The sequence below is a fragment of the Leptopilina heterotoma genome, unplaced genomic scaffold, assembly GCF_015476425.1.
Source record: "Leptopilina heterotoma isolate Lh14 unplaced genomic scaffold, ASM1547642v1 Lhet_54, whole genome shotgun sequence".
NCBI lineage: Eukaryota > Metazoa > Arthropoda > Insecta > Hymenoptera > Figitidae > Leptopilina > Leptopilina heterotoma.
In genome coordinates, this window is record NW_025111118.1 from 6,388,391 (window position 1) to 6,416,022 (window position 27,632).

At 22.4% G+C, this 27,632-nt stretch overlaps 1 protein-coding gene across 3 annotated transcripts; it reads left to right on the forward strand.

Annotated features, from left to right (window-relative positions):
* Positions 1 to 223: 223 nt before the first annotated feature.
* LOC122508472 (protein dissatisfaction-like) lies at positions 224 to 27,493 on the forward strand. 3 transcript variants are annotated; one of them, XM_043621840.1, is made up of 9 exons: positions 360 to 385; positions 2,644 to 2,683; positions 13,572 to 13,722; positions 13,965 to 14,080; positions 20,576 to 20,764; positions 23,580 to 23,723; positions 23,969 to 24,132; positions 24,511 to 24,757; positions 27,201 to 27,493. In XM_043621840.1, exons 3-9 carry the CDS (start codon positions 13,592 to 13,594, stop codon positions 27,428 to 27,430), a joined length of 1,221 nt encoding a protein of 406 aa, XP_043477775.1. In that variant the 5' UTR covers positions 360 to 385; positions 2,644 to 2,683; positions 13,572 to 13,591; the 3' UTR covers positions 27,431 to 27,493. The 3 variants fall into 3 exon arrangements, with proteins under 3 accessions (XP_043477776.1, XP_043477775.1, XP_043477777.1); XM_043621842.1 differs by having other exon boundaries at positions 23,610 to 23,723; XM_043621841.1 differs by lacking the exon at positions 2,644 to 2,683 and having other exon boundaries at positions 224 to 385.
* Positions 27,494 to 27,632: the final 139 nt, after the last annotated feature.

Below are 27,632 nucleotides of genomic sequence, written 5' to 3' on the forward strand. Positions count from 1 at the left end.
AAGGTTTCACCCCTATTTGTGAACTCCACCCTTCAGCCAATGGTGAGCTTCCTGGCGAGAGTTTTCTGCGCGTGCCACCCTTCTTGGGTGGGACAATTCTGAAAACTACCCTCTGGATTATTGGTTACGATCACCAACCCTCCAAGGAGATTTTTAGCAACGATACCAAAGTCAAAAATTTGTCAGGAATTATAGATCACCCGCACAGTCTGGCTACAAGTTGCTTCATTTCACAAAGTGTGCAAAATTCTTTTCAATAATTTTTTGAAAAAATTAATCGGTGTGCATTTTTAATTTTTGTTTAAATTCAGTGAAAAATTTGTAGAGAAAAAAAATTATTGGTGCAATTCAGTTTTTGGAGAATTCAATTTTTTTTTAACAAAAGGTTAGTTTTAAAATAGAAATATTTGGGGTAAATTATTTTTTGTTGTAAATTTTAATATTTTTCTAAATTTTTCATTTTTTGGGGTGGATTAAAATTTTTAAATTATGAGACAAGTGTTTGTAATTATTGCAGTAGCTTCGAATTCCAGTGAATGAACTTTTTTTGTTTTCAATTTTTCGTGAGTTAATTTTGAATTCCAAAGGACGAATTTCGTTCTTTTGGTAAATTTACAATGTCAGGAGTTTAAATATTTAATATTAATTGGAGTTGCTTCGAATTCCTGTCAATAAATCTTTTCTGTTTTACATTATTCGTGAGTCAATTTTGAATCCCAAAGGACGAAATTCGTTCTTTTGGTAAATTTACATTGTCAGGGGTTTAAATTTTTAATTTTAAGGGCTAAATTTGAGAATTTTCCAGAAAATTTAGATTTAGGGGCACCAATATTTACCATGGTAAATATTGAATTTCAAAGGAAAATTTTTTGTTTCTCGGTAAATTTACATTTTTTGTCGGTAAATTTTGAGTTCTAAGGGAAAAATTTAATTTCTTTGGTAAATTTACATTCGTAGGAGTTAAAATTTTGAAATTCAAGGAAAAAATTCTGGATTCTTTCAATAAATTTAGTTTAAGGGGCAAATTTTGAGAATCAAAGGAAAAATTTGGTTTTTTCGGAAAATTTACATTTTTGGTAGATGACTTTTGAAATCCAACGGCCAAATTTACTCATTCAGTAAATTTACATTCTTAGGGCCTAAAATTTTGAAGTACAAGGAAAAAAATGAGAATTTGACAGTAAATTTAGTTTTAGAGGGTAAATATTGAATTTCAAAGCAAAAATTTGGATTTTTTAGAAAATTTTCATTTTTTATGGGTTAATTTTGAATTCTAAGAAAAAAATTTCATTTTTTCGGTAAATTTACATTCTTAGGAGCTAAAATATTGAATTTCAAGGAACAAATTCGGAATTTTTTTAAGTAAATTTTTTTTAAGGGGAAATTTTGAATTTCAAAGAAAAAATTTGGATTTCTCAGTAAAATCACATTTTTCATGGATTAATTTTGAATTCTAATGAAAAAATTCCGATTCTTCGGTAAATTTACATTCTTGGGAGCTAAAATTTTAAATTTCAAGGAACAAATTCGGAATTTTTTCAGTAAATTCACTTTAAGGGATAAATTTTGAATACAAAAGGAAAAATTTAGATTTCTCGGTAAATTAAAATTTTTTGTGGATGAATTTTGAATTCCAACGGCCAAGTTTTATTCTTTCAGTAAATTTACATTCTTAGGACTTAAAATTTTGAATTACAAGGAAAAAATTTTGGATTTTGCAAGTAAATTTAGTTTTAGAGGGTAAATTTTGAATTTCAAAGCAAAAATTAGGATTTTTCAGAAAATTTTTATTTTTCATGCGTTAATTTTGAATTCTAAGGAAAAATTTTTATTTTTTCGGTAAATTTCCTTTAATAGCAGTTAAAATTTTGAATTTCAATGAACAAATTCGGGACTTTTTCGGTAAATTTAGTTTAAGGGATAAATTTTTAATTTCAAAGCAAAAATTTGGTTTTCTCTGTAAATTTACAGTTTTCGTGAATAAATTCTGAATTCCAACGGACAAATTATCTGTTTCCGGTAAATTTTCAATGTTTGGGGTTAAAATTTTGAATTTTAAGAAAAAAATTTGGGAATTTTCCAGTAAAATTAGCTTTAGGGGGTAAATATTGAATTTCCTTCGAAAAAATTTGTATTTCTCGGTAAATTTACATTTTTTGTGGTTAAATTTTGAATTCCAAGGGGAGAATTTCGTTTCTTTGGTAAATTAATTTTAGGAGGAAAAACTTTGAAATTTCAAGGAACAAATTTGGGATTTTTCGAGTAAATTTTGTTTAAGAGGTAAATTTTGTATTTCAAGGGAAGAATTTGGATTTTTCAGTAAATTTACATTCTTATTTCTTAGTGGGCACATTCCGAATTTTAAGGGAAAAATTTGATTTTATAGACTTTAGGGAATAAATTTTAAATTCCCAAAGGAGAAATTTCATTTTTAACCATAAATTCGTTTTTCGAAAAATCGAAATTTCGAAATTTTTAAACAAATTAGTAAAACTTTCTAAGTAAATTTCTACATATTTTTGTTTACTATAATTTTCGATAACGAAACTTTCTTTTCCAGTTTTTTTTAAAATTAATGCGCTTAAAAATATTCTTCAACTTAAAATAAAAATAAATAAATAAATAAATAAATGAATTTTCAAGAATCAAAGGAGAGCATCAATCTACTGGTTCAATACAAGAAGTAAGTGGTACAAATCACTGTTTTGTCAGACAGCCGTATCAGATAGATGCACAATTTGATAAAAGCAATTATGTAAATTGTTATACTATCTACATTGTAAATATCGGGGAAAAAAAATAAATTTTAAATGACAAAAAAATTAGTGAAATCTCCATTTCGATTTTTTTTCGCTATAAATAATATTTTATATATTTTAATATTTAAAATAATATTTACGTAATAGAATATTTAAATATTAAAATATTTTCAATAATATTTACGTGCTAGACAACTTAAATATTAAAATATTAAAAATATTATTTACAGAAAAAATATTAAATTTTCTACAATATAATAATAAATTATAATTAAAAATTATAATAGGGGAATGTAGTCAAGGTTGGCCTACTGTCTAGGTAGGCCACTCGCGTTTTTTTGTCAAGTTCACTAGCGCCACCTACGCGCATTTTTGTCGAAGCTTGTCTTAGTGAAACCTAACTTTTTGTTCAATTACATTTTCGGAAAATCGAAAATTGTGTTTTCTGTGACGTCGGTACAAAAAAAGCTCAAAAAAAGTTTTGTGCATAATGTGAAAAACCATTAATAAAAGATAAAAAACAAATTGAATCGTCAAGGCAAGTATGCAGAAAATTTGTGGGACTCATGGTTGAAAGGAAAACAAAGTAAAAAATCGAATCCCGAAACGTATTTCTTTTTGTTTACAACAATTCGGTAATGTTACTTACTGTCAAGGTCGGCCACTATGTGTTTAAAATGCGCAAAGTTGAGGACGAGCTACTTCATTTGCAAAAACTGCAATTCTGTATAACTCATAATATAATTGATCATCTTATTAATATTTTTATTTAATTTTATTAATATTTTAGTGCAAAACTTTTTTTTATTTATATTTATTTTTTTATATTGTTTATTGTTATTATTTTGTTATTTCATTAAGTTACAAACTGTAAACAATAAAGAATCAATTTTCCGTAACTCCAAACATGTTATTTTATTTTTTAACGATTAATGCCCTTTGAATTTTAAACATGGCCGACCTTGACTGTAATGGCCAACCTGGACTACAAATTTTTTTTTTTTTAAATCTTTATAACTTTTTCATTTTTAAACCTGTCAATTTACTTTGTACAGAAAAAATGTTCCTATTAAACAGGACTTTCCAACCATATACTTCAATTGTCCAAATTCATTTTTAAAAAAAAGTTATAAACAAAAGTCAAAAAGGTGGCCGACCTAGACTATGTTCCCCTATGCAATTGTAATTATTATATTATTATTAAAACATTTTTTCACATATATTAAAAATATAATTATTACAATAAGTAATTATTTTTATTCCATATTGAATTATAATATTTTAAATATAATTATAGTATAATAAAAAAATATTTGTAAATTTAAATTTACATAATATTACATTAAAAATGTAATAAACAGATATAATTTACTTATTACAATTAAGATAAATTAAAATTAGGTAAATTAAATTGAATTTAATTAAATTGTATTTTTTTTCTTTTCTCGGTCAGAATAACAAGAAATTTTATTTACTATACATGTAATTTAATTTTTTTTTTTTTTTTTTAATATTTAGATTATTAGAAGGCGATTTTGAAAAGTGTGTGTTCGTAGGAGGCGACATATGCTTTTTTTGACTTTAACATATGCGTAATATGTGCTCTTACATTATATCAATTATGAACATTATGTCGACTGTGTGTAAGTAGCAATTATCGTGTGCGATGCCAGAAAAGTGTGGCCTACAGGTCACAGGTGCGTTGTTACATGTCCCATACTGTTTACAACTTAGTAAACACGACCCTTATCACGCATTTATTGTAGTCAAATCAAAAAAATCAGATTTGTCCCTATTTATTATTCTTTTTCGTTTTTTTTCAATTTTTTCTCCAAAAAATATTATTTAATGTTAATTAGCAGTAGTTTCTTCTTTTTGACTGCTAATTAATAATAATGGACTGAACAAAAAATTAATTGGTTCAAATTAAAAATTATTTGGTTTAAGTAAATATTTATTTGTTTCAAGTAAATATTTATTCAATTCAAGTAAATATTTATTTGTTTCAAGTAAATATTTATTTAGTCACGTAAATATTTATTTGTTTCAAGTAAATATTTATTTAGTCACGTAAATATTTATTTGTTTCAAGTAAATATTTACTTAATTCAAGTAAATATTTATTTGTTTTAAGTAAATATTTATTTGTTTCAAGTAAATATTTATTTAATTCAAGTAAATATATATTTAATTCAAGTATATATTTATTTAATCACATAAATATTTATTTAATTCAAGTAAATATTTATTTCCTGGATAATAGTCAAGTAATCGGTTATTTAAATCAAATAATTTTTTTTCAGTGTATAATAATAATTAATATTATATTTAAATTACATAATTATATTTTTACTTCATAGTAAAGTAACTTTAAGTACTAAGTAACTTGAAATAAAAAGATACTATTGACTATGAAGTAACTAAAAATTACTATAAGTTATAGTGAGTAATTATATTTGCTGTAAGGTAAAAATTAAATGTTACATTAACTTTTAAGTTACTTTAAATTTTAAGTTACGTTAACTTTTAAGTTACATGAACATTTAAGTCTTATTAACTTTTAAGTAACATTAATTTTTTAATTTTTATTAACTTTTAAGTTACATTAACTATTCAGTTACTCCATAACCATAAAATCAATCGAAATATTAACTCACAATAATTATTGCGCTACTTTTATGATAACTCGAACAATAAATAATTCAAAAATGCTCATCATAATTGAAACATATTTTAAGTAAATATAGTGAATCGCTATAATGTCAAAACACAATAAAAAAGCCTCTACAGTCAGAAGACAATGTCTTGGCAATCGTTAATAATTCTTTAATGAAGCCAGACAACGGATAGACCAAGAAAATATTAGAAGCACTATTAATTTTCTTGGTTACCTATAGCCAAAGAAAGAGGAAAGAAAAAAAAATCGTTTGCCTGGTCACGCAATCACTGTCAAGTTGTGTGAAGTCCACACGTGTTATGGATCAGAATTAAATTCAATCAGACAAAACAAATCACAACTAATCGCAACTTTTATTTTATTCCATAAATATATATAAACAAATTCACTAAAAGAACGGTGAAAATTGTTCTCAACTATTTTTTAAAAATTTTTTCTAACAATATTTAAATTTAATTCAACAAAAAAAGGTATTTTGTTACTTTCAATTTAATGGTTTTTTTAATTTATTATTGTTTTTATTTCTTTATTTATTTTTATTCTGTTTTTATTTTTTTTACTTTATTTCTATTTTACTTTTACTGTAATTTGATTTAAATTTGATTTTATTTTTACTTTATTTTGATTTAATTTTGATTATATTTTTACCTTATTTTTATTTTATTCAGGATAATAATCATATTTTTTCTAAGGATATCAAATTGAGACAAAAAACGAATCAAAACGTTGCTTCGCAACACTTTTGATTCATTTTTTGTCTCAATTTGATATTCTTAAAAAAATAGTGAATTAAAAATTTTTAATTATTCAACTATAAGTGCGACTATAAGTAGAAAATTCTTACAACTATTAATTTGCTTTAGCTATTGAGCTTTTGTAACTATTAAGTTACTTTACCCATTAAGTTACTTTAACTATTTAGTTACTATTAGTTTACCTTAACTACTATTCACTATTAATTACTATGTTACTTTGACTATAAAGTTCCTCTGATAATAAAGTTGCTTTATGTATTAAGTTACTTTAACAATAAAGTGGCTTCAACTATTTAGTTACTTTCACTATTAGTTTTCGTTAACTATTATGTTACTTTGCTAATAAAAGAAAAACTTTACTTCTTAAGTTATTTTAAAAATAAAGTAGCTTAAACTATTAAGTTACTTTCATTATTAAGTTAACTATCAAGTTACTTTCGGTATTAAATCGCATTAATTATTATGTTACGTTAACTATCAAGTTTCTTTCACTATTAAGTTACTCTACCTATTAAGTTACTTTAACTATTTAGTTATTATTAGTTTACCTTAACTACTATGTTACTTTGACTATAAAGTTCCTATGACAATAAAGTTGCTTTATGTATTAAGTTACTTTAACAATAAAATTGCTTCAACTATTTAGTTACTTTTACAATAAAGTGGCTTTAACTATTTAGTTACTTTCGCTATTAGCTTTTGTTAACTACTATGTTACTTTACTAGTAAAGTAAAAACTTTACTTCTTAAGTTACTTTTACTATTAAGTTTCTTTAATTAAAATTAAGTTTCTTTCACTATTAAGTTACTTTCACTATTGGGTTGTTTCACTATTAAGTTACTTTTACTATTAGATTGTTTTACTATTAAGTTACTTTTACTATTACATTGTTTTACTATTAAGATATTTCCCCTATTAAATTACGTTAACTATTATGTTACTTTAGCTATAAAGTTACATTAATAATAAAGTTACTTACACGATTAGATAATGTTACTATTAAATCGTTTTCTTTAGTAAATACAGTAAATTATAGTAAATAGTTAATAATATTCCTATTAATTATTTTCCTTAGCAAAATTATGTTACTACTAACAATAAGTAATTTTCCCTTGAAATTACGTTACTATTAAGTTACTTTCCCATGTAAATTATGTTACTATTAATTATGTTACTTTTTCTCTTTAGTAAATTGGATAAATTAAATTACTATTCAGTTATTTTCTCTAGTAAACTATATTACTACCAAGTTATTTTCCCTAGAAAATTACGTTACTACTAAGTTACTATTCCATGTAAATTATGTTTCTATTAATTATGTTACATTTTCTCTCAACTAAATTAGGTAAATTAAATTCCTATTCAGTTATTTTCTTTAATAAACTATATGTTACTACTAAGTTATTTTCCCTAGAAAATTACGTTACTACTTAATCATTTTCCCTTGAAATTACCTTTACTATTACTTTTTCGTTACTAAAAAAATTACATTACTATAAAGTTACTTTCCCTATTAATTTCCATCAACTATTACTTTTCATGATATTTTTTAATATTATGTTACTTTAATAAAATTAATAATAAATAAATAATAAAATAGTTTTCAAGTAACAAGAAAAGTTACTCTAGCAAAAAAAGATCAAAAGTTAAAAATATTTCCCAAATATGTATTCAATGTCAATATTATATAAAATATATTTACATTGATGAAGCAAAAGTTACGAGGGTGCATGACTTTAAATCATTTGAACATTATAGAAGAAGTGAAGCAGAGATAAATTGAAATCAAATTCAAATTAGTTTGTTTCGAGAAGGTGAAATCGCAACAGAGAAAAAATAAGCGATCGGAGGCCGTGTCGTCTGCGAAATGTCACACATGGTCGTGACTTAGAAAAAAATTTACATACTGTATATATTTTTTAATGCGAGTTGAATTATTATCAACAACACCTTATGTCGAGTGAAAAGTATTGAAAAGTCATTGAATTGACATTAGGATTCCCGAGCGATTATCGCACAATATAAGCGAGAGACCCTCTTATTTTTAAATTTAGATAGACACTGATCAATAATTTCAGAAAATTTAATTTGTTTCATATTTTCATGAAAAAAAAAATATTAAAAAAGAATTTTCAATTTATTTTTGGTTTCCATTTTTTTGAATCGCTTTTTAGTTTGTAAATTGGAATAAGACAAATTTTTTTCCTGTGAAAAATTAAATTTGGTGATTTTCTTTTGCTAATTCAATTGAATTTATTTTTAAAAATAAACTATTTTTTCTAAACAATTATTTGGATTCGAAAAATATTTTTTACAAATAATTATATATTTAATTTGGAGTTTTTTTGTTAAACAATTATTTACACGATTTATTTGTAGGTAATAAATAAAATTCGATCAAAATTTATTTGAAGCAAATGAAATTTTTTCGTAACGATTAAAATTTATTTGATTCAAATAAAATTCGATCAAAATTTTCTTGATTCAAATAAAATTCGATCTAAATTTTCTTGATGCAAATGAAATTCGATCAAAATTTACTTGATGCTAATAAAATTCGATCAAAATTTATTTGATGCAAATAAAATTTTCTCGAAGCGAATAAAATTTATTTGAGGCAAATAAAATTTTCTCGAAGCGAATAAAATTTATTTGAGACAAATGAAATTTTTTCCAAGCGAAAAAATTTATATGAACCAAAAAGAAAAATCTCTTGAAACGAATAAAATTTATTTGAACTAAAAAAAAATTCTCTTGAAGCGAATGAAATTAATTTCTACAAAATTTGGGTCAAATCTTATTCACAACAAATTAATTTGAAAATCTTCAAGACGAATTTTCCTTACACTATTGCTACGGAATATTTAATATTTATTTATTTCAAAGATTAATATTCTAAATTAAAAATAAAAAAAAAATTATTATCACAATTACTGTTCATAATTGACAAGATACAACCTATATTATCGAACGGAAAGAAATTATTGATTGAAACAAAATATAAATGTATGTTACATGAAAATATCGAGTTGACGATTTAATGGTCTATAACCCCTTCTGGTGAATATTTTTTATTATTTTATGTATGTTCAATGCAAGCTCAGCAATTTACCAAGATCTATATAAATTCTTTGGAAAAAAAAGAATAAAAGAATTTTATAGATTGATTTTACCATTTCTTTTTTTTTTTTTTTTTTGTTCGTAGTTTCTACATTTTCTTTATGCACACAGGTACTCATTGGCCTTTATTTTTTATTATACCTAAAACTTTCAATTTTCTGGTTATAAGATAATTGAATAAAACAAGAAAATTAGGACACAAAGGAATAATTATTAATGAGCGAAATTCAAAAATTAATAATTGACAAATGAACTTTGAAATATTATTCACAATTGACTTTATTATCGAATTGTCATTACGGAATAAATAGAATTAATTACTCGTGGACGTAAGCAGTTTGATCAACAAGTGATAATTACTATACTGTCTTGGGAAAATGTCACGTTAACATAAAAATAATAATTCCAAACAGAAATTAGTAATTATAAATTTCTAAATAAAAATAGGTTAAAATACTGTTCGATTATAATACATATTAATAATAATTAAGTAATTAATAAAATTAATAAATTAATTAATTAAAAAAATTTTTCAATTAAAAATAATTTGACATTTTTTTTAATTTGAATTTTGTTTCATTCAAATTTTTTTTATTTTATTCCTTAATTTCGATTTGTAAATTACAATTTTACGATCATTTAAATGTAAATTTAATTAATTAATTTAATCTGCAAAAAGATTTGTAAAAATTGAAAATTATCCAAAAACCAAATATTATTATGAATCATTGAGAAAAATATAATCAAATGAACAATTAAATTCTAAAAAAATTAAAAAATGAATTATTAAAAAAAAAATAAAAATCAATTATTTAAAAAATAATAAAAATGAATTATTAAAAAAATTAATAAACAGAATAATTAAAAAACATTTTAATGTAGTAGAAAAAGATTTGATAAAATTGAAAATAATCTAAAAACTGAAAATTATTCTGAATAATTGAGAAAAATATAATCAAATGAATAATTTAAAAAATTATAAAATGAATCATTAAAAAAATTAAATGAATCATTAAAAAATAAAATGAATTATTAAAAAAATGATAAAATAAATTATTTAAAAAATTAATATAAACAATAATTTAAAAAAAATATTAATCTTTAAAAATAATTAATTTTAATATAAAAAAAAAAATTTTTTTTGGTTTTATAATAAAAAAAAAATGGTATTTATATGGGGGTCCCGCATGCAAAGCAGTTGGCTGCCGTGATATGTCATTAAGGGTGCATTGCTTAACCCTATTTTAACCCGAAAGCCACTCGACATGCAATTGACATAAGTACTTCAACATATGCTACTTGTTTACATCGGAGCAAAAAGCCAAAAGTATTATTATTATTACAATACTACTGTAATTATTTCTCTAAAAAATCTCGTATACGATTTTTTATGATTCACGAAATTTCAGAAAGCATATTATGGATTTTTTTTTAATTCGACAACATTGTTGACTTCCTTACAAAAAAAATGTACATTTAATTCCAATTAATAAGTGATTATATTTGAATCTAAATATTTTTCTGTATCTTAAATAAATAAATAATTAATTATTTAAATATTTAATTGTAATAATAATTTTTTTTTGAGTAGAATAAATATTTATTTGTAAAAAAATAATTTTTATGAGTTAACTAAATATATTTATTTATAAAAAATAATTGTTTTAATCGAACAAAAAATAAATTGAATCATATAATAATTATTGTTTACAAACAATTAGAAAACAATTAATTTTCTAAATTGAATAAATATTTTTTTAAGTTCTTTGAATTGAATAAATAATTATTTTAACAAAATATTTTTTTGAGACGTATAAATAATTATTTGTAAAAAAAAAATTGGTTATTCATGTAAATAATCATTTTTGAAAAAAAATTTATTGAATCGAATAAAAAATTATTTTAATCCAACATTTTCTTGAATCGACTAAATATAATTTTTTGTAGAAAGAAAAATTTTTGAATCGAATAATTTATTTATAAATAAATAAATAGATATTTATTTATTTTATTTATTTATAAAAAATAATTTTTTGAATCAAGTAAATATTGACATGAGAAAAATAATTATAAACAAAATTAAAACAAAAAAAATTTAAAAAAGAATTAAACTTAAAAACAGAAAACGGAGAAATAAATAAAAATAGAAAATAGAGAAATGCAAAAATAGAAAAATAAATAAAAATCTGAAAATAAGAAAAATCGGCACGTAAAAGAAGAGGGACTGTAAATTAAAAATTTTATCTTAAAAAATTTCTTTTTAACTGTAAATTTAAAATTTTAATTTAAAAAAAAATTCTTTTTTAACTGGTAAATTTTCGGGAATTTCCAACTGGCAAAAAAATTCACTCGTTTGCCTTCTCTGCTTTACATATATGGAAGTTGTCTCGATCTTTTTACTCTGTCGCTCCCCTTTTAATGGTCTAATGGCGCCTGTCTCGATCTTTCTTGCTCTAATAGAGAGTCGGAGGACACCTGTAGGGTTCTCAGGCTCAATAATGCATCGACAACATGGAGAGAGCATCGCCTAGAACAAAAAGGGTGGTAAACCACATGCGGTGGTTTACTATGCCACATGCCTTTTAGCCCCATATAAAACGACCATTTTCTCCTTCGATTTCATCTATTATTCCCTTACGTGACTCTTTCTCTGCCTCACGGCAAGAAGACACCATAAACCAATCACCAAGCTTTGCAAACGATTGGATAATCATTTGACTCTTATTGACGGCCAAATTTTTATTGTCGCAAATTTATTTCTTTCAAAATTTACCGTAATTAAATTAAATTTTAAATTAAATTAAATTTAATTCAATAAAAAATTAATGTAATTTAATTTAAAATTTAATTTAATTTATTTAAACAAAAAAATTAATTTAATTTAAAATTAACTTGAATTTTAGATTTTTAATTAATAAGTTTATATTTAAAATTTATAATTAATTAATTTACATTTCTAATTTATAAATACAGTCAACTCTCGATAATTAAACTGTTTATAAAGTAAATTTCCCAATAAATCGAATTTATTTTCTGGTTCCTCGAAGAAATTTTGTTAACTCAAAACATTCGATAAGTAAAACTCTTGGTAAATTGTATTTTTTCTGCGCCCCTTGAGATTCAGTTTATCGAGAGTCAACTGTACTTTATATTTGAAATTTATAATTAATTAATTTACATACAATCAGCTCTTGATAATTAAACTTTCGACAAATTGAATTTCTCTGGAAATTGAATTAGTTTTTTGGTTATTCCTTGAAGAAATTTTGATACTTAAAATATTCGATAAATAAAACCCCTCGTTAATTTGAATTTTTTCTGTGGCCCTTGAATTTTAATTTATCGAGAGTCAACTGTATTTTAAATTTATAACTAATTTAGATTTTTGAATTTGTAATTTTTGTTTCCAACTTACAATTAATTCATATAGACTTTAAATTTATAATTCAATTTACAGAGAAATTTAATTTGTCGAAAGTTTAATTATCGAGAGCTGACGGTAAAAAAAAATTTAATACAGTCGACTCTCGATAAATTAAAATTCAAGGGCCACAGAAAAATATCCAAATTAACGAGGATTTTATTTATCGAATATTTAAAATATCAAAATTTCTTCAAGGAACCAAAAAATAAATTCAATTTACAGAGAAATTCAATTTGTCGACAGTTTAATTATCGGGAGCTGACTGTAATAAAATGTAATGCAGTCGACTCTCGATAAATTGAATCCCAAGGGGCACCAAAAAGAAAATTAAAATTACAGAGAGTTTTTATTTATCGAAAGTTTTAAGTAACTAAAATTTCTTCAAGGAACCAGAAAATAAATTCAACTTATTGCGAAATTCAATTTATCGAATGTTTAATTATCAAGAATTGACTGTAACTGAAAATTTAAACAAAACCGAAAGTTATCGACTGTTTAAAAACTAAATAAAATAATAAATATTATTTATAATTAATATTAAGGACAAATTATTTTTGAAAATTGTCCTCAAATACAAAATACTTTTTATATTCCTTTTTTATATATTTTTCAAAAATATTCTTTTATTTATTAATAATTAATAATTTTTTTAAATACACAAACAGGGAAATTGGTTAAAAAATTTCATTTATGGTGACTTCAATTTTTTCCTTGCAAAAAATTCAAAGGAGAAATTTTTGCTGACAGCTTAGTGAAATTTTTCCTTTAAAATAAATATTTTCTTCACAAAAATAAAAAAAAAAAACAGTATAAACAATAAAATTTGTTCTTTCAGAAAAGAAAATTTAACGAAAAATGGAAGATGGCGGAAGAAATGAGACGCTTTGTAAAGTTTGTGGCGATAAAGCGTCAGGAAAACATTATGGAGTACCGAGTTGCGACGGATGTCGCGGATTCTTTAAGCGCTCAATTCGACGCTATGCGAGGTAATGCAAAAATTTCACCAATTATTTATTTATTTTGAAAAAAAAATTATTAATTCACAAAAAATTGATTATTCAATTAAGGGCGAAATAAAAATTTCTGCTTTTAAATAAACTTGTGATTAAAATATCATTTGGAAAAATAAATAAATTGAAAGAATATTTTCTTTAAACATTTTTTTTTGTTAAATAAGTATTATTTTATTTTTTTTTTTGTAATAATTGGTAAATTTTCTTCTTAACAGAAATCTGGATTACGTGTGTAAAGAAAATGGCCGCTGTGTTGTGGACGTTTCGCGCAGAAATCAATGTCAAGCATGTCGATTTACCAAATGTCTTCAGGTCAATATGAAACGTGATGGTACGCTTATTAACACTTTTGCTATTATTATCATTGATTTCCATATAATTAATAAAATTACTTTAGTAATTAAGAAATTATTAACTACAAACTTAACTTTCTAATCAATTTTTTAAAATTAAATAATGATATAAACGAATAAAAAATGCAAATATTTTTGAATTCACAAAAATGATTTTAACAAATTGAAACAATTGAAAATTTTGTAAAACTTTAAATTTTAGTGAATTTAACTTTTCCATCTTTAAAAATTATCAATAAATATAATTATTGTATTTTTGAAAATAAATTAAATTATGAATTTACAAAAATTCCTCTATTTAAATAATTCAATTCTCGTAGTTCAATTCTGGTAGGAATTGATTTAAAAAAAATTAGAGTTAAAATTTTAGAAAATAATTGAATATTTAAAGCGTTATCACAGAAATTTAAGGAGTTAATTGAATTAAAAAATTTTTCTAAATAAATTATTAATTACAATATTTTTCTTTAAAATTCTTAAAGTTTTTCAATAATTTTTATTTAAAAATTCCGAAAAAAATAATTGAATTTCGGAAGAATTAGAGTTGCAATTTTTAGAAATAATTAAATTTCATGAAGTTCAAGTTTTTCATGGAAATTATTTGAAATTTTAAGTCCTGTGAAAAAATTAATAACAATAAGTTTTTAATTTTTTTTAACAAAAAGTATTGAATAATTTAATTTAGAAATTCCGCAAAAATTTGTTTCTTGAAAAAAAGTAATTAATATTTTTTTTAAATTAATTGTATTTCTGAAAATAATTTTAAAATATTGAAACAATTGAAAATTTTGTCAAATTTCTTTCAAATAAATTTTTATATTTTAAAGAATTTTATTTGTTTACTTTATAAAAATTATTTTGAAATATAATCGTATTTTTGAAGAATTCTAATTAAAAATTCGGAAAATAATTGAATATTTAAAGCGTTATCACAGAAATTTAAGGAGTTAATTAAATTTAAAAATTTTTTTTAAAATAAATTCTTTAAAAATATAAGGAAAGCAAAAGTATAAAAATATTTAAAATTTTTATTTTAAAAAATTATTAATTAATAAAATATTATTAATTAATATTTAATCAAAAATATTCAAGTTGCTGTTAGAAATATCTTCAATAATTAAATTAAAAGAAAAACTGTTAGAAAAATTATATTTTCTAAAAAATGAAGAATTTTCAATAAATTTCAAAAAACAAATTTTTCAAAGTAAATATAAAATTAACCAAAGATTAACCATGAGCAACTCGTGAAAATTGATATTGCAGCTGCTCTAATGATTGCAATGGAAAATTTGATATATTTATAATCCACAGCAATATGTGTGGACAAGTGTGTAAATATAAAGAAATGAGTGAACACAACATTACAATGCATATGTGTGTTGCCCTTTAGGCAAATATAGAAAAAAGAGAGAGAGAGAGAGAAAAGGGTGGGGAAAAATGACAAAAAAAAAAAGTTTGTAGGAAGCACTACTTTATTTCTATAATATGAAGTCACAAAACGAAGTGTCAGACACAGACCGATGTTCGCAGCTTTTGTAAATATTGCGGGTAGCACCCCTAAAGTTCAGGGTGAGTTCGAATAAACCAAACACTAGATTGCGTCGAGATATCAATTAGCAGGGGGCCATTAAGCAAAGCACCTTCAGTGCCTTTTAAGTGTGTTTCCACTTTAACCTTTCATAGATAAATAGGCAAAAAAAAAAGAAAAAGAAAGAAATCTATTGATTTATTTTTTTTTCTTATCAACGCAAAAGTGTTTATACTTCTTGAAAATGATTCAATACCGATTTTCCAAGGGGGATGGGGAGAGATTATGGCATTTTAATTTTTCCTGTATTATTCCACTTGCTATATTTTCGAGTAAATAAAAAAAGAAATTCAAATTAAAGATTAAAATTATTAAAATAATAATAATTAAAATTAAAAATTAAAAATCAAACAAAAATAATAAATTATTTTTGTTTGATCTTTAATTTGAATTTCTATTTTTATTTAATTGAGGCCTTGGATCCAATAACTCGCCCGACGCTCGAAGGTATGCGCTAATACCAGTCGGGTAACAGTGAGTGGCCCAGAGGCGCTCACTGCTCACTGACTGGCAGTTACGCGTTCCTCCGAGCGTCGGGCGAGTTATTGGATCCAAGGCCTCAATTTAAAAAATAATTATTAATAAAATGTAGAATCTACAAAAAAAAATAACTTTCTGTCGAGTTCATTGTAAATTCGACATTTTTCCGGCAAGTTAACTTGGGAAATCAAAAAAAAATTTACTAAAAGAATGTAAAATAGAAATACATACCTAATCTATTAATCATTTAACACGAAATTTGTTTCTAAATTTAAGAGCATTAGTACTTTATAATATTTTTTAAAATCTTTACAAGTACAGATTGTGGTATAAACTTATTATTTTTTAATTTCTGTATTGAAAGTCAATTTTCGAAATAACAAATATTTTGAAAATAAATAAAAAAAAAATAAAGAAAAATAAAACAAAAAAATATTCTAAAGAGAAATAAAAAAAAATACAAAAAAAATCAAATAATAATAAAAAGAATTTAATAAATAAATGTAAAATAAAAGTAGTGACATAAATTGAAAAATTGAAAATAAAAACAAGAAAAAAATAATATAAAAAATTTGATATAGGGTAAGTGCGGGTATAGTCGGACAGTACTAGTAGTCGGACACTTTCGTGTTTTTTGGCAAATAAATAATAATGCATTGTGATAATTACTTTAAAAAGTATACAAAACGAATGTGTGAAGTTTATATTTTATTAAAATAGTGTTATTTTCGAAAATAATTAAACAAGAAATATTTTATTTAATGTTTTAAAAATCATGGTGTCCGACTATAGATACAACCATTTTCGAGTAGCGCGATGAGTGGCACAAAGTTTTGTTGACAATTAATCATAAATATTAAAACTTATAGGGTTTAAATATTATATTAATAACTTCTAATATGCTTTAATTCCATTTTCCAGCAGATAGCAATTAAAAAATTATCTTTTTCACTTTATAAATTCAAAATATCTGACAGATGTCCGACTATAGAAACAAGGGGAAAAAGTGTCCGACTACTAAAGCATTCGTAATTTTTCATTAAAATGTTTATATTTTATTAAATACTCAAGTATTTGTAACAAATTTATATGATTTTTAATCCTGAAGAACTCCTTTAATTAATAATGTGCTTATAAACACAGTAGATATTTGCTATTTCAAGAAAAAAAGCATAATTTAAGATTGTATCCTTAAGTGTCCGACTACTAGTGCATTTACCCTATAACAGGATATACAAAAATTGAATTTACAAAGCATAAACGGAATTTAAAAAAAAAATACAAATAAATGTAATACTTAAAGTAATTAAAAATAAGTAACTTAAGTTTTAAGAAGTAAAAATAAAAACTGGAAAAATGCAGAAAATTTAATTTAAAAATAAAAAAGAGACTATTGAAAAAAAATACAAAAATGTAAAAAATAAAAATACTTAACTTTAGTTTTAAGAAGTGGAATAAAAACTAGACAAAAATGCAAAAAAATAAATTTTAAAATAAAAATGAGACTATTAAAAAAATACAAAAATGTAAAAAATAAAAATACTAAACTTTAGTTTTAAGAAAAAAAAAAAAATAAAAACTAGAAAAAAATTAAGAAAAATTATTATGTGAAAGTAAGAAAATTACACAAGTTAAAAAAATAAAATATAATAAAAATAAACAGTAAAAAATTAAAAAGAATGAAATAAGATTGAAAGAAAAGTACGTAAAAATAAAAAATATAAAAAATAATTCAGAAAATTTAATATTTTAAAAAAGAGTACTCTAAAAAAAAAATTTAAAAAGTTGCTAAATTTAAAAAATAAAAACAAGAAATATAAAAAAAGAAAAATAAGAAGAATTAAATAAATATGATTAAAATAAAAACATGTAAAAATGAGATTACAAAAAAAGAATAAAAATTGAATAAATGAAATTAAAATAATAATAACGTAACTTTAGTTTTAAGAAGTAAAAATGAAAACTAGAAAAAAGTGCAAAGAATTGAATTTAAAATATAAAAACGAAACAATTAAAAAATAAAAAAAAATGTAAATAATAAAAATACGTATAACTTTAGTTTTAAGAAGTGAAAATAAAAACTAGAAAAAAATGCAGAAAGTTTATTAGGAGAAACTAAAAAAATTACACAAGTTCAAAAAAATAATAGAAAAAAATAAATAAATAACAATAAAAAATAAAAACCGCTGCCAAGTTGTATTTTTTTTATATAATTTTGGTGCTCATTTCATGAACACTTTACTTCCTCATAGAGATAAAAATAATAGAAATATATGAATGACTTTTTATAAATATGATAAAAGTGATTGAATTTTGAGTCAATCAATGTATTTTTAAATACACTACAAGATAGTTACAATAATTTAATAGTTAAATAAAAATTTTCAATCAAAAAAGTTGAGAAAATGTCATTTTTCACAATTTTTGGTTTTTAAAATACCAATAATTTTGAAATTTATTATCGAATAAGGTTCAAAAATAGGTCATTCGAAGCGTTTTTTAATGCTCTACAAGTTGATAACGATAATTTTAAAGTTACTTTTTTTTAACAAAATTTTCAAAAAAGTCTTATTTTTCAAAATTTTTGATTTTTAAAAGTTTAATAACTCCGGTTAATATGGACGAAAAATGTTCAATTAGGGCTCAAAAGATGCGTCTAAAAAAACTCTACAAAATTATGAAAAAACATTTATAGGTGTCCTAACATTTTTTTAAAGTTATGGTCAAAAAACGTTTTTTTGCAAAATTAAAAATCAAAACAAAATTTAGTTAAACTTTATTAATATATTAGAAAGTACTCTCGCTTTATGTCCGCAGGTGAGATCTACAATTTAAAAAAAAATTCAGTCCAATATCTCTTCATGATTTCGAGATATTTATGAAAATGTGATGTTTACACACACACACACACATACGGAATGACATTTTTTAAAAATGTCATTTTTGAACTCCTGAGGTCAAATAACATAAATATATGTCAAAAAATCGAACTCGAAAAATTTCAGTATTACAATACTTCCTCTATGAGGAAGTAAAAGAATTAAAGTCGACTGAAAGAAAAATATGTGAAAATAAAAAATATAAAAATAATACAGAAAATGTAATATTACTGAAAAAACACAAATTTAAAAAGTTGTTAAGTTTAGAAAATAAAAACAAAAAATATGAAATAAGAAAAATAAGAAAAATAAAATAAATACGATTTAAATAAAAATATGTAAAAATGAGAATACAAAAAAGAAAAAAAATTAAATAAATAAAATAATAATAAGGTAACTTAAGTTTTAAGAAGCAAAATGAAAACTAGAAAAAAGTGCAAAGAATTGAATTTAAAAAATAAAAACAAAACAATAGAAAAATGTAAATAATAAAAATACTTAACTTTAGTTTTAAGAAGTGAAAATAAAAACTAGAAAAAAATGCAGAAAATTTATTAGGAGAAACTAAAAAAATTACACAAGTTCAAAAAAAAAAAAATAAAAGAAATAAACAATAGAAAAAAGAAAAATAAAAAGAATTAAATACGATTGAAAGAAAAATACGTGAAAATAAAAAATATAAAAATAATACAGAAAATTTAATATATACAAAAACACAATTTTAAAAAATTTCCTAAATTTAGAAAGTGAAAATTAGAAAAAGAAAAATAAAAGAATTCTTTTTATTTTCCTTTTTCGAATTATTTTTACTTTTATGATTAAAATAAAAAGTAGAAAAAATAATACAGAAAATTTAATATATACAAAAACACAATTTTAAAAAATTTCCTAAATTTAGAAAGTGAAAATTAGGAAAAGAAAAATAAAAGAATTCTTTTTATTTTCCATTTTCGAATTATTTTTACTTTTATGATTAAAATAAAAATACGTAAAAATAAAAAGTAGCAAAAATAATACAGAAAATTTAATATATATAAAAAAACAAAAGTTTAAAAAATTCCTAAGTTTAGAAAGTAAAATTTAAACAAAGAAAAAAAGAAAAATAAATTAAAAATTATGTTGTATGTTCGCATTTTCAATGAACACGTTTAAACAGATTGAATCACCGACTATAATATTGATTTAAAATAAAAATTTTAAAGAAATCCAAAATTTTTTGAATTTCTCGCCACGAGAATATGATCTGATTTATATGAATTTGACAGCACTCCATTCGAAAAATAAACATTTTTTTTCTCCTCAAGGATTTAAATGGAGTGTCGACAGTGTAGATAGGTGCGCATAAAGTGAGCAATTTAGGAAATGCTCTGTGCACAGTAATTGTCAAGTAAAGTGGCTCTTAAGAGTTCGGTTGGGATATAATATCGTTTTATGGAGGATTTTTTACTTTTTCCTTCAACTGTATATTTTTTTCTCCCTCTCTCTCCCTCTCTTTTTTTTTGGTAAAAAGGAAATGTCATTTTCAGCCGTTCAACACGAAAGAGCGCCAAGAAGTGCGTCATCGTTGGTGGCGGCAGCGGCAAGAAGAACTCCATCGTCACTCTATCAGGGTGTACCCCACGTTTATCATCCAGGAAGCGCTCCTTATCATCCACTTCTCTATCCGGCATTTTTTTCTTTTAAACCCACCGTGCCAACATTTCCTTCCAGCGTTGGTAAGATTTTTCGGCTTTTCTCAAAAATACATAAGTAACAAAAAAAAAAAAAATGAATGAATGAAAAATTAATAATCCGCTGAAAGAAAAAAAAATTAGTTTATTTATTTCCATGATTTGCAAATCATGGAAATAAATAAACAAATTTTTTCTTTTGGAAAAAAAATTGGTTACTTTGAAAAATTTAATTTTAGTTTAAAAGTTGATAAAATCAATAAAAAGTTAATTAAAAAAATAATAAAAGGTTCATTAAAAGCTACTATTTCTGTTTTTCTTTTTGAGAATTTACACTACTTAAAATTCGCTAATACTAGAAATAAAAAAAAATATTCTCAAAAATTATAATCTAATTCTTTAAAAAGATTCAATTATTTTCAAAAAATATTCGAAATTCCATTATTTTCAATATCTAGTATTTTCATAAAATTTCACAAAACAATTTAGTTATTTAAAAAAAACTTGATAAATTTAAATTACACTATTTATTAAAAATTGATAAAATTCATCAAAAATTCAATTAATTTGGAATAGCACTTTCAAAAAAATTGTGAAAAAATCCATTTTTTAACAAAAGTTTTATACAATTCTTCACAATAATTCAATTACTTTCACTAATAATAACATTTTCCATGGAAATTCAATTTTTAAAAAAAAAATTTTTTGATAAAATTCTATGCAAGAATTTAATTATTTTCATAAATAATAAAACTCATGAAATAATTTCAATTATTTTTAATAATTATCTTCACAAATAAAGTTTTCCACAAGAATTCAATTATTTTAAATAAAATTTTCATAATATTTATTGTATTGCGAAAAAATGAATTATTCAAAACAATGTTTCAAAAATTCTAATAAAGAATTTAATTATTTTCAATAATAACAAAATTTTTCACACAAATTCAATTCTTCAACATTTTAATAAAATTTTTCGGAATAATTCAATTATTTTTATAATTCTTCTCAGGAATTCAATTTTTTTAAAAAAATTTAATAAAATTGTTAGTAACTATTCAATTATTTTCATAAATAATAAAATTCTTCTCAGGATTTGAATTATATGTAATACAATTTTACAGGAATTGCTCAAAAAATGTAATTGAGGCCTTGGATCCAATAACTCGCCCGACGCTCGGAGGAACGCGCAACTGCCAGTCAGTGAGCAGTGAGCGCCTCTGGGCCACTCACTGCTACCCGGCTGGTATTAGCGCGTGTCTTCGAGCGTCGGGCGAGTTATTGGATCCAAGGCCTCAATTATTCTTAAAAATTTAATTTCAATTTCTCGAAATAATCATTTATTTAAAAAAATGTTTTTTTAAAATTATTTGGAAGTAAGCAATTATTTACAAAAATATTAAAATTTTTCACAGGAATTCAATTATTTACAAATATTTTAATTTTCAGAAAATTCAATTATTTTCAGGCATTTTAATAAATTTCTTTGCAAAATTCAATTGTTTTCATAAATAACAATATTCACCACAAGAATTCAATTATTTTAAAAAATAACAAAAACTTTCACAGAAATTCAATTCTTTTTAAACACTTTAATAAAATTTTTCGCAACAATAATAAAATTCTTCTCAGGAATTTAATTATTTTTGAAAATTTTAATAAAATTCTTAGCAACAATTCAATTATTTTCATAAATAATCAAATTCATTGCAGTATTTTAATAATTTTTAATACAATTTTAAAGGAATTGTTCAAAAAATGTAATTATTCTTAAAAATTTAATTTTAATTCCTCCAAAAAATAAATTATTAAAAAAATTTTTTTTTTTAAATTCTTTAGAAGAATTTAATTATTTACAACAATATTAGAATTCTTCACATGAATTCAAATATTTTAATATTGATATTTATTTTAATATTAACTTATTTAATATTAGATTTTAATGAAATTCTTCCCAAGAATTCAATTATTTACATAAATGCACAGACATTCAATTATTGTAAAATTTTTTTAAATAATTCTTTGTAAAATTTAATTATTTTAAAAACCTTTTTTATTTTCATAAAATTTTCAAACAGTATTCAATTATTTAAAAATTTTTTTGCAAAAATCTTTGTAAGAATTCAATTTTTTTCATGAATAATAAAAATTTCTCAGGAATTCAATTATTTAAATATAGAATTTGCATAAAATTAGCCGAAAGAAATCAATTAATTATTTAAAATTTTTTTATAAAATTCTTCTCAAAGAATTAAATTATTTTTATAAATATTTAAATTCTTTCATGAATAATAAAATTCGTTGCAGGAATTCAATTTATTAGCAGGATAAGAAAGAAATAAATATTTTTGTTGAAAATTAGGAAAAAGTCAGAAAAATAAAATATAGAATGGAATTTTTGTCAATTTTCTGAAATGTCTAAAACGAATTTTTCGATCGTTAAATTTAATTTTTCGATAGCTACTTTTTTTTACAACTTTTCTTAGTTTGAAAGCTACTTTTTGCTACTATTTTAAAATTAATTATCGAGTGCGAAGTCTGGTAATTTTAATCTAGAAATTGTTAAAAATAAAAAAAATATTAATGAACTTTGTTTTCAATATTTTTTATTCATTTTTTTTAAACTTAACTAAAAGGAAATTAATGAAAACATAAAAATTTAATAATATGAAATTAATAAAAATAGTCAATAAAAAGAAATTAATAACAAATAAGCAAAAGCGAGAAAAAAGAAATGAATAAAAATGAAAGAGAAATTAATAAAAATAAAGACAAACAAATTAATAAAACTTAAAAAACAATAAAAATGAGAAATTATTTAATTTTTATTAATTATTTAATTAATTTTACCTGCTTGTAGATGTCAACGATCTGTTACGTTTTTCCACAGCCACACACTTTTTTCCACGCACGTCGACGGATTTAACAACACCTGCCAAAGAAGATGAAGTCACCAGTTCTGAGGAGGCTGGAAAAGTTGATGATCGAATCGATATTAAAAAATGTAATTAAATTAACACCTTCTATAAATTTAGTAATTAATCATTTTAATCATTTGTTGAAAAATTTATGAAATCCTTCTTTATATTTTTTAATCATATCGACAAGAATTTAAAAATACTAAATTAAAATTTTTTCAAATTTAAATAATAATGTTTTTGAATTATTAAAATTAAATTAAATAATAATAAATAAATAAATAAATTAAATAAATAAAAAAAAGTAAATTAAATAATAAAATTATAACAGTGGATCCAGTTACTCGCCTTGTTCCTCAATTCATGGGTTCGACACTATCTGAGAGTGCAATGCCGTCACTGTCAATTTTGCCAACCGAAAATGTTTACGAGCTTGCGGCAAAATTACTCTTCCTAGCAGTCAAATGGCCAAGAAGTATTTCTTCTTTCCTCCAAGTGAGTAGAATATTCTGAAAATGAAAAAAAAATTAACAAAGTTAGTAAAAAATAAAATAAATTTCAATTACAAAATATTTTCTTATTTGTAAAAATAGAAAAATTTTGTTGCCTCTTAATCAATTTAATAATAAATAGTACATAATAAATTATTTTGTAACAAAAAGGCCGAGTAAATAATAAAATATATTGCAAACAAAAAGGTGTAATAAATAATAAATTATTTTGCAACAAAAAGTCGTAATAAATAAATCAACAATTTTGCAAAAAAAAAAGGGCCAAATAAATAATAATCTTTATAACAACTAATCTATTAAATATTAATAATTAAGTTTTCAAAACTAAATTAGTTTTCTAATTTGGAATATTTTTTTTCAGTTATCCTACAGAGATCAAGCAATATTAATCGAGGAATCGTGGAGTGAATTGTTTGTCCTTACGGCAGCGCAATGGAACTTTCCCGTTGAGGAATCGTCATTGATACCATTAAATTTGCCAACTGATAGAAAGCAAATTCTCATTGACGAAACTAGAAGATTAAAAGAATTATTAACACGATGCGCAATGTTAAGAATCGATCACTCTGAATTTGCTTGTCTAAAAGCCATTGTTCTCTTCAAAGGAGGTTTGTTATTAATTACTGTAACTATACAAAAATTATTTTAATTAATTAATTTCAATAAATTATACTTTCAATTTATTTGCAATTTTAACTCATTTTTTCAATACTTTTTCTTTTAACTCATTTTCTAATTTATAGCAAATTTTTCTCTTTTTTGTAATAATATATTACAAACAATTGTTAAAATTAAAAAATTATTTTTGTAATAATATTACTTTTTTTAACTATACTTACCTATATTATTAAAAGTGTTGAATGAATAATCTGCAAGTCGAAAGAATTTTTATTAACAAGTTTTTAAACAAATTTTTAAATTTTTGACAAATTTTTTTTTATTAGTAGTGTAGGTAAATTTCAGTCAGATGGAAAAATTATTATTATTAACTATAATAATTGTCGTGTTAGACTTTTGTGCATACTTTTGTTTTTTTTATATGTTTCGATAGATAATATTATACTTACTTCATTATTTTTCTTTACTATTTTTTAATTTAATAATATTATCTTTATTTTTCAAATAATTCAAAAATACTTTTATTAATATCTAAAAAAATTATTAATGTTATTATTCATTATTTCTTTGTTTCTAAAAAAATTAGCATTTTGTAACAAACGTTTTAGGTAATTAACAAATGTAAATCCTGCATTATCCTTTTTTTAATATGAAAAACTTAATTGTTTGACAAATCGAAATAATGCAGCTATTTTTTCCTTTTTTATAAAAAAAAAATTAAAAATGGTTGGAAAATTAAAATTAGAAAGTAGACAATATTTTGCACATTTTCTGCTTCTCAATTACAATTCATAAACAAAAGTTCAAGTTTTAAGTAAAAAAAAAATGTTATAAATCAAATTTTGTTTAAGAAATTTTTAATTTATTTTGGAAAAAATATTTACAAAATTTCTATTTGTTAAAAAAGATTGTAAAATTATTCGAAAACATCAATAACTTCTTTTCTAAATAAATATTTAATCATTATTATTTGTACACAGGAATTAAAATTCTTCAAAACATTGAAATTTAAACCCTTTTTGAAATTAAACAACTTATAAGAATATTTATTATAAAACATGAAGAAATTAAAGATAACCGAGTGATAAGATAATTATTTTACATAATATAGAAATATTTTTATTGTAATTTTTTCAAAATTATTTTTATCATTTTAATTCAATGATTATTTTCTAGAATTTTTAAATAAAATTCTTCTTTAAATCAATTATTATTTTTAATAATTTTTGAAAAAGTTCTTTGAGAATTTGAGAATTTGTTTACAATTGAATTTTACGAAATTTCAATTATTCAGAAATTCTTGAATTGAATACGTATTAAAAAATAAACACTTCAAATTATTTCAGAAAAAAATTCAATTAAACTTTTTCAAAATAATTAATTCTACAGAATTGTTGGTTATAAGTAAGAAAAATTAAGATTTTCAAAAATTTAAATTCAGACAATAGAATTCTATATTAGAATAATTTTTGTCTCAGTAGTAGAGGCCATTTTCAATCAGACAGTAAAATTATATTTTGAATAATTATTGTCCTATGAGTAAATATTATTTTCAGTCAGTAAGTAAATAATTTTTGTTTCAGTAGTAAAAGTCGTTTTCAGTCAGCCAGTAAAATTCTACATTCGAATAAGTTTAATCTCCGCAGAAAAATCGAATTCTAAAATTCTAAAATTCTAAATTGAATAATTTTCGTCTAAGTAGTAAAAACTAAATTTAGTCAGACAGTAAATTTTTATAATACGAATAATTATTCGTCCAAGTAGTAAATGTCATTTTTACTAAAACAGTAAAATTTTAATTCGAACAATATTTTTTTAGTAGTAAAGGTCATTTTTAGTCAGACAGTAAAATTCTAATTCGATTAATATGTTAATTTCTGCAGTAAATATATTTTAATAAAACAAATTATATTTAATATTCTTTAAGAGACGTTCAAAGTAGTGAACGTCCGCTTTTGTCAAACTTTTACATAAGAAATTATATTAATGCTACTTTAAGTAGTAAATATTAATTTCAGTCAGACATTTTAATCACTTCTCCCCCATTTTTAGTAGCAAAGATCGAATTTACTCAGTTGGAAATTTAGTAATTGTTCGTTATTATTCGGACATAGCTATAAAAATTTTATGGTTTATAAAATCAGTAGAAATAGTCGATATTTATTCAGACAATTTATCTGAATTTTTTTTTTCACAGTAGGTAGTAAAGTTTATTCTCAGTCAGACAATTATGTTAAAAGTAGTAAATATAAATGTTAGTCATAAGAAATACATTAAAAAGTTTAAAAATTGCATTATCAGTAGTATAGGTCAATTTTAGTCAGACAAGACCTGAAAAATACGTGAATTTACTGTTTTTAATATTTATTTTTCTAGTAAATAAAATTTTTTTTATTTTAAAAATAAGAAATAAATTTATAATTTCCTTTGCAGAATGTAGAGGGCTTTGCGAAGCGGCACGAGTCACGGCACTACAGGAACAAACCGTTGCCGTTCTTAGCGACCGAGGAGCCGGTAGAATAGGACAACTTTTGCTTCTCTTACCACCGGCTCGTGCGCTTTACCGCAGCACTTTACACGAGCTACTTTTCAAACCGACTGTCGGTGATGTCAGTGTCGAAAGGTTACTCGAGGACATGGTTCGAACATCGCGACCAAATTAAAAAAAAAACAATTTATTTAAAAATAAAATTAAATATTATTTATTTCCTCATTATTTATTAAAAAAAAAACTATAAAATGAATTATTCTTCATTTCCTGTAATTATTCATTAAAAAAATATATATAAACAAAGTTATACAAAAATCGCAATAACGCTAAAAAAATTGTTTTAAAAAATTATGTTAAATTACAAATTGTTAATC

Bases quoted from the DNA above. Each gene is read 5' to 3' on its own strand.
- LOC122508472 (XM_043621841.1), top strand. From the start codon at position 13,592: ATGGAAGATGGCGGAAGAAATGAGACGCTTTGTAAAGTTTGTGGCGAT. The intron at 13,723-13,964 runs GTAATGCAAAAA...TCTTCTTAACAG, and splicing joins TCAATTCGACGCTATGCGAG to AAATCTGGATTACGTGTGTA. The intron at 24,133-24,510 runs GTGAGTAGAATA...ATTTTTTTTCAG, and splicing joins GTATTTCTTCTTTCCTCCAA to TTATCCTACAGAGATCAAGC.